General features: G+C 41.4%; 1 protein-coding gene across 1 annotated transcript in view; it reads left to right on the forward strand.

The window, feature by feature from the left end:
* The window catches only part of ushbp1 (Usher syndrome 1C binding protein 1), a 30,042-nt gene extending 19,396 nt beyond the window's left edge, over positions 1 to 10,646 (forward strand). The window contains exons 8-14 of the mRNA XM_056468437.1: positions 537 to 604; positions 693 to 798; positions 1,109 to 1,337; positions 3,082 to 3,240; positions 7,896 to 7,984; positions 8,058 to 8,180; positions 10,260 to 10,646. Of these exons, the coding sequence (XP_056324412.1) occupies positions 537 to 604; positions 693 to 798; positions 1,109 to 1,337; positions 3,082 to 3,240; positions 7,896 to 7,984; positions 8,058 to 8,180; positions 10,260 to 10,425 (940 nt within the window). The 3' untranslated portion in view covers positions 10,426 to 10,646. The remainder of the gene's footprint in view (positions 1 to 536; positions 605 to 692; positions 799 to 1,108; positions 1,338 to 3,081; positions 3,241 to 7,895; positions 7,985 to 8,057; positions 8,181 to 10,259) is intronic.
* The last annotated feature ends 1,275 nt before the right edge of the window (positions 10,647 to 11,921 follow it).

An 11,921-nucleotide genomic window follows, 5' to 3' on the forward strand; every position in this document is an offset into this window, starting at 1 on the left:
CTATGAGATTATAGCACCTCCTGATGGTGAATGCGGTTATGGCAAGTATTATTTGGTGGTTTGGACATTTATTTCACTAATTTGGCAATCGAAAAATGCCATCAGGGAAACGGTTTGAATTTCCGCTTAGTAAAAACCATTAGTGTTCCATTTGCGACGACACTTCATACATATACTATGCTGTTGAGTGTGTAAGTGCATAGTGTATAGTGTGCCATTTGGGACGCAGGTCATGACTTCCTTTGTAGTTGTAGTGCTTAACACAGCTGATTCAGCTAATTAAGGTCTTACTAGTCATATCTTGTACACTTAGGCAAGTGAGAGATAAACTCTGCAGGACAATAGTCCTCTGTTACTGAGTTTGAACACCCCTGCTTTATATTACAAAAAAGAGATCACAACTAATTACAAACCTGATTTTCAGTTTCCTTGACTATTTTCAACATTGTAAACCTTGACCTTTGGCCCCTAAAACTGGTACAGGGAGTGTTTAGAGCGTGTGAGTGGTATGCTGATAATGGCTATTTGATTGACAGCGAGGAGTGTGAGGAGGCTTACAGTGACCTGCTGTCCCTGTACGAAGCCAGAAAACAACAGCACGCAGGTGCCACACACTCTTTGAATTACAGCTCATGTGACACATGAACATATTAATGTACAGCCGCGCATGCAAATACTGTCTTCTCTTACAGCAACAAATAGCACACCCCAGCCTGACCTCTCAAAGTCAACAGAAGAGAACTCAAAGTGTGAGTCCTCCAGTCCACCAGAGGGCGCTGCTGATGCCAGGCCAAACAGGTTATTGTATCATATATGTTTTTGTGGTCACAATCCATGTTTCCATAGTCATTACACTGATAAATATCTTGATAATCCATCCAGTCTGCAAGAAACTGGTCTGTAGCTTGAATCTTAGTGCAAGCTCAACAACACAGCTATGGTCTAATTTTCAATCCTAATTACATTAATTACAATGGATTAACATGCAATTGCCTTCCCAAACCAATTCAATTAATCCCCTTATTTTGTTCTGATAACGAAACGGACGTCATCTTGGATCTAAAACGCCTCTCTTGATCTTTCTCCCTCTTATTTTTGTATTCTCCAGCTTGTCGAAGCAGGAGTTTGAGGTTAAAGCTGGAGTAATTACGCAGAGGATCTCCAGGCTGCAGCAGGACAGGGCTGCTGTATGTATCCCACAGCGGGGCAAAGCAGGAGAGGACAAGATCAGTCCAGACACTGGCACACTCGCAGGGGTCAGAGGTCGTGCCAGTTCACTTTCCAAAAACAACAAAGAGGAGAAATCAGCCCTGCTATACGAGCTGGCCACAGTCAGGGTGAGCCATTTTGAAAAGTTCACCCCTACTTTCTACAGTATTAAAGTCTTGACAGAAGCAAAAGAGTAGTTTTACATATATTTATATAATTAGCTTCAAGACCCTTTTTCTGTTTTGTTGTATGACTGATCAATTACTTGCATGAAAATCGTTGGCTGATTAGGTGATGAACACAGGGAAGTGATCACATGTTGCTGAATGAGCTTCTGATAAGCAATTGACCCTTCGTAAATCCCACCCCAAATCTATTTATGGCACACTCCTATCAATTTGTGCACTCCACAGAATTATTTATCATAAAAAATACATACTGATTTCAGACAGAAGCAGACATAAACGTCTGCAATGTGCATATGAGGGATTCATTCTCTCTTCGTATAGCCGTATATATGGCTATTACACAATCATAAGACACTGTGATATAGCCTGTGTCGTTCGTTGGACCAGTTAGTAGTAACTACAATCGATCAGCTCAATCGAGCAGAGACCATTTCATTCAGGATGAAGGATAATCTCGGACCGATTAATTTGGCGTGGATCTAAGTGCGATTGCTGGACTCACATATGCCAAACAAACCACGTTAACCATGGGGAAACGAGACAGATTCCGAAACAAACGTCTATGTGTGAAAGCACCCTAAGATTGTATTTGCATGCAATTGAAAGACCGTCGCAGCCAAACTTTTGTAACAAGGCAGCACTGGCCCGATTGGGCCAGTAACCTTTCTGTACACTGGCCCGAGCGTCTCGCATGCTGGCCTCGGGCCATCGGGCAGTCCTTATTATCAAGCCCTGCTCGTTACTTGAAGGTTGGTCTCGAGTGTCCACCATGTTTGTAGTTTGTTTACACTTTTTACCCGAGTTTGTAGTTCTAATTAAATTCATGTCCAACGTGCAATGTATTGTGGGCAATATCAGCGGTTAGAGTATGGACGGTTCTACAATTACAATTTTTTACCGGAACTATCCGGGAACATTTGGCATACTTTTTTCAACATACTACGGTTTGAGACATGCTAATTTTATTTTCGAATACTATTTAGGATGGATAGTATGCGAATTGGGATGCACTCTGACGCCTGTCAAACAATATGGCGGAAAGTATCGGGGCCACAGAATATCTGTGTTATGATTAGCTGGATCGCCTGTCAATCAAACAGCCTGTGAAGGGTCAATTGCATTCCTTCTGCTATGTAGCTTTATAATAGATCCAATTCCTGCTGCGGAAAACATCTCTCAAACCATGAGAATTCACCTCGACTTTTTGGCTTCAATCCTTTCCCTGGTTGACAAAGATCATAATGTTTGAATGTATGTTCAGAAAGGATTTTTAACAAAGTCCCTTTAAGACAAGTCATTTCACTCGGCGGACATCTTTGAAATGTCAAATTCTCTAAAATTACTTGCATATTAGGAATCACCAATAAACTGCAATAACTGGCTCTTTGGTTTTATTTGTAAACATTCAAATCACACAAAATCTGCAGAAACACACGTTTGGTTCGAGCCCTTCCCCTGGAGAATTGTCAGTCAATAGCGACTGATGATTGGCTCCTATACTAGAAGGCGGGGCTTCATTCGACATACTGACCGTTACACTTTTCCCCATTCAAAACTATTTGAGTGACACGTCTTGTGTATTCTATAGTCTTTGTTTTTACTCATATTTATTATGAATGTGAAACGGTAGAGTTGTATTGCAATTATTTACAGTTCCTCCTAAAAGATATTTCATTTTACATAGGAAGAGATGTCAGAGATGCGTGGGAATCTCCGGCTCCTGGAGAAAGAGAGACGGTGTTTGGACATGTCTCTAATGGTCCAGAGTGCGCAGGATTCAGCTACTTCTCTGATCCTGGACAGTCTGCGAGATGAGCTTGGGGAGAGGAGAGCAGCCCAGCAGGTGCTTACTAATGTGTGATTATCTGAATGATTTGAAAGCTGACATTTTGTTAATAGCCAGCACATTGTGATACATTTTCTCAACATTTAGCACAGGAGTATTTAACACTGCTCATGGAGGGCCAATTTTCATGCAGAGATCACATGTATTTACATTTAGTCATTCAGCACAGTGGCCTTTAACCATGTTCCTGGAGGACCACTAGCAGTGCACGTTTTGGACGTCTCCTTTATCTGTCACACCCATTTCAGGTCTTGCATTCTCAGCTAATGATCTGAGTCAGGTATGTTTGGTTAAAGAGACAAGGGCTGTTTCTTAATTCCAAGAATGCAGAGTATTGACTCATGTTCTTGTAGAGACCGATCTAATTACGTTACCTCAGAAGAATGAACTCAGGAGACCACGAGAACAGAGAATGCACCCTGTGAGAAATGAGATGCTGGGTTCTTCCTGATGGTCACATGACCTTCACACGTTTTACCAGAAAAATAATTTAAACATTACAGCATTTATACAACAGTTTATTGTATTTTTTCCTTTTTAACATATATAACATACAAAGAAGCCTTAAAAATATACAAGCCAGGCTTATTATTGATACATACTCCTATATACATTTCTGGAGATCACAAAATACGTCCCAGGAGGTACATTTTTTGCAGGTTTTGTTTTCGTGAATACACCAGAGGCCGCTGTGAACGCTTTTTGAGATCTCAGATTTCTAATGCGAGTGCCATTCGTGCCTATTCTTCTCACGTAAATCCACTAGAGGCCGCTGTTGACTGACTGACTGACTGACTGATCGATCAATTCCCCCACCCACTTACTACCTTTCCTAAACCCAACCGATAGAGTTTACAAAAGCACCAGTTGACCCGACCACCCACTTCCCTAAACCCAACCGACTGTGTTATCAAAAGCAATTCAGAAAAAGAAAAGCCTTCACGGCAACCTGATTTTTACCACGTTTTCAGATCTTACCACGTTCTCACCCTGTTATTTACTTGCTTGTTTATTTTATTTTTCACCTTTTATTTTTTTTACCTGCTTTCTGCTTTTCGGGGTTCGAGTCTGGTGAAGGTCGCCATCAACTCCGCTCTGCATCTCAAGTTTGCAGACGTACATGTCGAGCCACTGGGCAAACAGCAGAAAAGCTCTCCATACGGGGGTAGGCGGTCAGCTGGTAGCACAAAAAGGAACGGCCTTTTAGCCTTTTAGAAGTAAATATAGTTCGCACTGCAGGTGTTTGACCCTTTCGCACCTCAGAGTCTGTAGTCCTGCTGCCATTGGCCAGATCGAGACGGTTCTATTCCAGTCATCCTCGCTGTTGCTGCCGCGACAAAAACAAAGAGTGGACAAGACAGCAGCACGGTGACAGCATTAAATACAGATACTTTAAACTATTACTTTAACACATTTGCGCCCAATAATGGGTTTTATTTCTGTATCACGAACAAATCTTTTTAACCGCATCTTCTAAGTGAACCGGTTGAACTAGTTCACCAAATTGAACTGAATCATTTGAAACGATTCGCGTCTCCAGTAAGCACTTATCCACAAACTACTTACTTTTTAATGAGCCTAATACCCCCTCTGACTCTAAATAATCCAATATATACTCTCATTCAGTTATTAGAACAATAACGTTACATTGAGAAGCGGTGAACCGATAATACTGCGCATGCGTGATTCAGTGAACCAAACACAAACAGTACAGCCTGCTGTGTGATTGAACTAAACTTGAACAACTGCAGCGCGGGTGAACCGAGAGGGTCTGGTGAAAAACGTAAGTTTATTTCATAACAGACAATCGTAATGGAATTTAAATAAGTGAATCGTGGTTCAGTTGGGTTGCAAAACTTTACTGTAAGCAATTTTTCAGATCATGGTGATGTTTTAACTGACTGAAATTACTATTGCTGAGTACATAATGTTGAGTCTTAACATCCGCGTTAAATCTGAACTTCCTATCACTACTGTGTGTCTAACCTCAGAAGCAGCCTTGCACACATATTGTACTTAGGGCTGCTATCTTGTGGGCTGTTGTATTTGAATTTGAGGATGGGTAGATGGTTGAGGTAGATGGTGGTGTTCATGTGTTCTCTGAATACATGTTTCAAAAAATGTATGACTGAGTATTTATTATACAATATTCATCCTGTTGATTTTGAATCTTGCACCTAAACAGATATCCCCATTTAGAAAAAAATTAAAACTAATACTGAAACTAGGGCGACGCAGTGGCGCAGTAGGTAGTGCTGTCGCCTCACAGCAAGAAGGTCGCTGGTTCGAGCCTCGGCTGGGTCAGTTGGCGTTTCTGTGTGGAGTTTGCATGCTCTGCCTGCGTTCGCGTGGGTTTCCTCCGGGTGCTCCGGTTTCCCTCACAGCCCAAAGACATGCGGTACAGGTGAATTGGGTAGGCTAAATTGTCCGTAGTGTATGTGTGTGTGAATAAGTGTGTACATGTTTCCCAGTGATGGGTTGCAGCTGGAAGGGCATCCGCTGCATAAAACAAATGCTGAATAAGTTGGCGGTTCATTCCATTGTGGTGACCCCAGATTAATAAAGGGACTTAGCCGAAAAGAAAATGAATGAATGAATGAATAATACTGAAACTAATAAAAACTAAACTAAAACTAAGTCATTTCAAGATATAGAAACTAATAAAAACTAGTAAATCTGCCCTTAAAAGTAATTAAAACTTGAAAACAAAAAGTCAAAACGATTACAAACTAAAACTAATGAAAAATCCAAAACTATTATAACCTGACTCGCCACTTTCGGTGTGAACGTACGGTTAGAGACAGGGTGAGGAGCTTTGTCACCCAGGAGAAACTTGGGAATATAGAAGCTGCTCCTTCACATAGAGAGAACCGTGTTGAGAAGGTTCAGGCTTCAACCAGGCCAGTGCAGAGAAATGAAGAGAAGTGGGACATGGTCATACTTGGCTTTAATGAGAACAAGCCGAGTTGCAGTATTTTGGATCAATTGTATTGGTAAGGGTGCAAGATGGGATTCCAGACAGGAGAAAATTGCAGTAGACAAGCATAGAAACTACAAATGCTTCGACAAAAGGTTGTGTAGCATGCTCATTGAGGAAAGGTCTGATCCTTCTGTAATTTCCTAAGGTAATGATAGTATAAACCTACATGGTCATGCTGTGGTTGCAATGCAATCCTTCAAGGGCAGCTGATCATCAAAGATCACTGAAGATTCCTGGCTAACTTAGAAGGGATAATAGTTGTTATACCCAGCTGGATGGTGAAATTATGTTGTGCAGCTGGAGTTGCAGGGAAGACCAGAAGTTCTGTTTTTGCCAGATTGAGCTGCAGGTGATCTTTTATCCAAGCCCAGATGTCCTTGAGGCAATATCTATACAACCATCATCGGATCATCCGGTTGAAATGAAAAGCAGAAGCTGCATGTTGTTGGCATCACTGTGATAAAAAAACATGTGATTGGATGATGGGTTCAGATGTGGAAACAGAGAAGAGAATGGATCCAAGTACTGATCCCTGAGGTACCCATGTGACCAGGTGGTAATCTTTGGAAAACCTCTCCTCTCCAGGCTACCCTGAAAGATTTTCCAGTGAGGTAGGATTCAAACCAGTGGGGCAGGGTTCCAGTAATATCCAGTGAAGAGAAGGACAATCTGATGATTCACCATATCAAAGGTAGCAGAACTGATGATCTAGAACCTGCTTTATAGATCCGCAGGGCTTCAGTGACAGTTTAGCTTCAGCAAATCTGTCTGGTGTTACTGAAAAGTCTGATCAACTTATTCATGTGTGTTTAATTAGGAGTGAAGTTAAATTATTCTGAAAGGTGCCCTCCAGGTGCAGGATGGGACACAGCTGGTTTAGAGGGCTAGAAATGTTTGCATGGTCTCAAAATGCTATGCTTCCTGCTTGTAATGAAACTTCCTGACCTTTTCGGACTTCCCATGTTGTCTATGAACACCCCTGCATTGACTGACTAGGGACGTTTTTGCAGGGAAAGTCAAAAGAATGTGACATTTACATTCACTCCCAACAGCCTCCTCTCTTCTATGAAATGAATGCTAATACAGTGTTCAAGATAATGCAGAAAAACAATACTGCATTGTAATGCAAAGACAAGAGATTCATTCAAATAGTCTAACATGGCCAGATCTACATAGTAATATGTAGCCTCAGATCTACTTTATTATTACAAAATTAAAACAGTGTTATTTTAATGACCTTATCTGTTGAAATTATACCCTGTGAGGTGCAGAGCTTGTGCAAACATTTTGTGAATTGTGAATGGTGTCTGAATGAAAATTAACTTCTCCCTATCGTAAGCCATGTTTCTTTTCGTTCTGCTTAATCACGTGCCCCAAAAAAAGATATTAAAAAAAAACAAAACAATAAGATGTCTTTTGACTGCTTTCATTAATAACTACATTACACAATACACAATGCAGAATTTGCAATACTTAAGTACAAAAAATGTTGAATACTTCCACTTAAGTATGGTGCTTAAAGAGCACTTCAACTTCTACTCAAGTCACTTTTTTGATAGAGAACTTGTACTTTTACTCAAGTCTGGGTCTCTAGTACTTTATACATCTCTGCTTATAGATATACAATGCTTGTGAAAGAACTGAAAAGTGACTAAGCTGGTCTTGTTTGCAGAGAACTGCTGAAAATCTAGCAAAAGCTGAAGGTGGAGGGGGTCCTCGAAATCACTCCATCCTAAGAGAACTACAGGCAGCATTGCAAAGGTGAGAAAACCATCTAAACACATGAGAAACAGTTGATGCGAGAAGCCAATTGCTCAATCTGTGGATGTTGCAGAGAGCAGTCACTGAGGACAAGAGTGGCATCTTTACGAGAGTCTCTGGACTCGGCGCTCACAGACAGCACCACTCACAGGAGGATTAACAGAGAGGAGATCGCACGTCTCTCACGCTACTACAAGTAAACCAAAAATCAAATTACAGCATGTACATAATCAACTAATTACAGCCTAGGTTGTAACATACTTAGAGAGAGCTATACGTGGCATAATCTAGAAGGGAGAGGGGGATCAGTACAGTCGATTATAACCAAAATGGCGTAACCAGGTACTCTGGAGACTATTAAAATATGAAAAAGGTAGAAATTTCGAATCAGCTTCATTACTGGAGGTCCAAATGTCCAAAGTTGGGACACTACAATGTAAAAAATGCTGGGTTCCACACAATTCATTGGTGTTGTCCAAACACAAGTCAATTAAGTTAACTTATCAAATTTAAGTGGATTGAACGTAAAACAATTAAGTTGCCCCCCCCCCCCCACACACACAAAAAAATCTCAAGAATTGTGTTGTTTTAGCTCATTTCAAATAATTAGTTTGAACAAACAGCGGACATAATTTTTTTTAAGTGCATGTAAAAGCTCAATTTGAGGTCAATGTTAACAAACAGGTCTACCTGCTATGGCCGCTGGGGGGTAGGGCTCGGACGCTTCTAAGGGCCTATGCTGTTTTGGGCCCCCAGAGTTATTATAGGGCTCCAATAGCCGCATTTCCACTATCGGGCCAGTGCGAGCCAGGGCTTTAATCGGGCCAGGCCGGGCTAATAGCCCGGGAGGTTGAGAAATGAGGCCGAAATCATGTCGCGTTTCCACTGTCGGGCTAGTTGCTCGCAGCGCGTCACGCAAACACCGCCCCCAGAACGTCCCCCGAATCAAACTTCACACAACCCGTCACACAACCCGCCCACTTCAGCGGGAACAAAAAACTCAAATTATAACCACAAACACAACCTGGCATCACTACGAGAGCTGGAAGATGGAGAACACCGAAGCGATTGCGTTTTTACTGTTCGTGGTCTGTTGGTGTAAGGCCAGACAGCGATGTACGATGTACCTGATAACGTCCTCATTTCTGCAAACGCCGTCTATTTGCCTCTGAACATTTTCCTCGGCCCAAATGTTCAGAAGAGCCCTTGTGTCCTCAACTGACCAGCACTGTCTGCTATCCATTTTTTCTTCTTCTTAGTGAGTTGATCAAGCGCGATAGCAAAACTAATGTAAGGGAAGAAACCATCTTGTCTCCTCTTTACCTGACAGGAAAACTCCGCCTTTGTACGTAACCCCACCCCGAAGCCCCAGTTGGCCCTCCTTGGCCCAAGGTATTCGGCGGGCCGAAAAAGGCCGGACGCTGGCCCCAAGGAAGCCCCGCTTTGGCCCGATTACGCCCCGGAAGTGATAGTGGAAACGCGACTGGCCTTGGCTCGCCCTGGCTCGCTCGCTTTAGGCGCGATAGTGGAAACGCGGCTAATGTTGTCATAGGGCCTGTAACGGCCAGCAGCACTGGATGACTACTGGTTCAATTGACTCAAAAATTGGCATGCAGTTTATGTGTCTAAGATGACACACAAGTCTTATGAAGGCATTTAGTGCATCCCAAAAAACACAGGCAACATTAATTAATGAAACTATTTGACATCGGAACAAAACTTGATGGATTTGTTCAACTTAAGGATCTGTCAGATTTGTAGAAAAATTGGCCACCAGGGTGGAATATTACAATTTAAAAGTGTGTAGGTCACTTTACAGTAGTCAACATTCGAAGTGTATCATCACCTTTCATCAACGTTGTCCTAAAACTATCGAACACCCATAGTTGTCCTGGGACAATTTTTAAAAACATTTTTGATTTACTTTGAATATTGACTACTGTATATTGCTCTGTGTTTCCACTATTAAGCAGAATGGTTCTCTTTGATTAACTCTTCCATACAATTCAATTGCTGCGATTTGTTTAGGTATACAGCACCCATTTTATTTCATAATCAAATAAATCCCAAGCAATATTAAAAATAGGCATACAAGGTGTGCTAGTGTATTGATAGACTTGATGTTCACTTATACTTGATACTCGATTCAAATCTTCTTTACTTAAGTACACTTAATAAAAGAGCTTTTAAATATACTTATTTTTTGGTAGATGAATGTCAATATCAACAGTTTAAGTGAATCCTAGAATCAATCAAGTATTTTTTCTTTCACCAGTAAAGTCTCAAGCACCTACAGGAGTTCTAGAAAGAAGCAGAAGGAGCAGCTGTGGCGACTGGAGAAGCAGATTGCAGTTATGAACGAACGACACGCTACCCAAGAGGCCGAGCTCGGCGCCACAGTGGAAGCTATGGAGTGGAGGAGAGAGGAAACCGTACTCTGAAAGACTCTAAGGCACATTTCTTAGCATCTCAAACATTTCCGAAGGCTAAAGTTAAGTGGACTTTAAGTGAGAGTTTTCGTAACAACTGGCTGAGAAATACTGAGCATGTAATCCTCTGATGATCTCCAAAATAAGCCACTAAAATTGTTTCAAAAGATGCACTGGAATGTTATGCTGAATGTTAAAACTGAGGATGCAGGATTACAAAAAAGCTTTTTTAACCGACACCATTTGACTGTAAATTTCTTCCAAGTGGAAAAGTGTCAACGAACATGATAAAGTTACTATGATAAAGTGAGTAGTATTTTGTTGAATTTGTACCCACTCTGCAGTATGAAAATACCAACATCACATGTACCCCTGTGTTCATTTCAGAACACAGGTCATAGATACGGTGTTGCTAGGGTGTTAGTCGTTGCTAAGGCTTTGCTAAGTGGTTCCTGACGTGTTGCTAGGCGGTTGCTAGGGTGTTCTGAGTGGTTGCTAGGCACTTGCTAAGGCGTTGCTAGGTGGTTGCTAAGGTGTTGCTAGGCGGTTGCTTAGGTGTTCCAGGCTGTTGCTAAGGTGTTGATAGGGTGTTCTGAGTGGTTGATAAGGCATTGATAAGTGGTTGCTAAGGCGTTGCTAGGTCTTTGCAAAGGTGTTGCTAGGTGGTTGCTAGGGTGTTTTGACTGGTTGCTAGACGGTTGCAAAGACGTTGCTAGGTGGTTGCTAAGGTGATCTAGGTCGTTGCTAAGGTGTTGGTATGTTGTTAGTATGTCTCTAGTATGGATTAGTGTATTGTCAGTATGAATTGGTATGTTATCAGTATGTCCAATGTAAAGTCAATGGCAGTTTTTTATAATGGAAGTCTATGAGACAGTTGCTAGGGTGCCGTAAGTGGTTGCTAGCGTGTGGCTAGTAAGTTGAAAAGTCATCAGTGATTGGCAGTTTGGTAGTCTGAGTTAAATGAGCCCGACCTTAAGTCTGTATGACAGTCTGGCGCAAAGTTATGAGGTCACAAAGTTTGGTCCAATGTTAAGTCAATGGGACTTTTCTGAAATTTCCAGGACAGCTTTCGGAAAACCGTAAGTGAGATCAGTTGGAAAAGATATAGCATCTTAATTCAGTATAGTTTGGAGGTTTGGCGTTAGTTTGGTGGTTGTAGTATGAACAGTCTAGGAGGAGATGCATTCTTAAAATAGTCTAAGAAGAAGAAGAAGACGGAAGAATAATAAGTTTATGTAGTATAACAGTATGTTGGCATTTTCAAGCCACCATAATAATCTAGAGTAATTTTTATTTCTTTAGGTGTCCTACTATGAGCATTTTGAGTTTTTTTTTAAAGAATAGGTTTTGACAGACAATATAAAAACTACTGTGAACTGATAGTTTGCAGCAGAAGGTCAGGGGTAACACCAACAATAGGTGTATGCTCATTATGTCAGCTTTTTTCATCTAACACAGCTCACAGATCGCTCTGACAGAGATCACTTTATAAACGCTGCTGCTCTGAC

This window comes from Danio aesculapii, chromosome 11, assembly GCF_903798145.1.
Source record: "Danio aesculapii chromosome 11, fDanAes4.1, whole genome shotgun sequence".
NCBI classification, from domain to species: domain Eukaryota; kingdom Metazoa; phylum Chordata; class Actinopteri; order Cypriniformes; family Danionidae; genus Danio; species Danio aesculapii.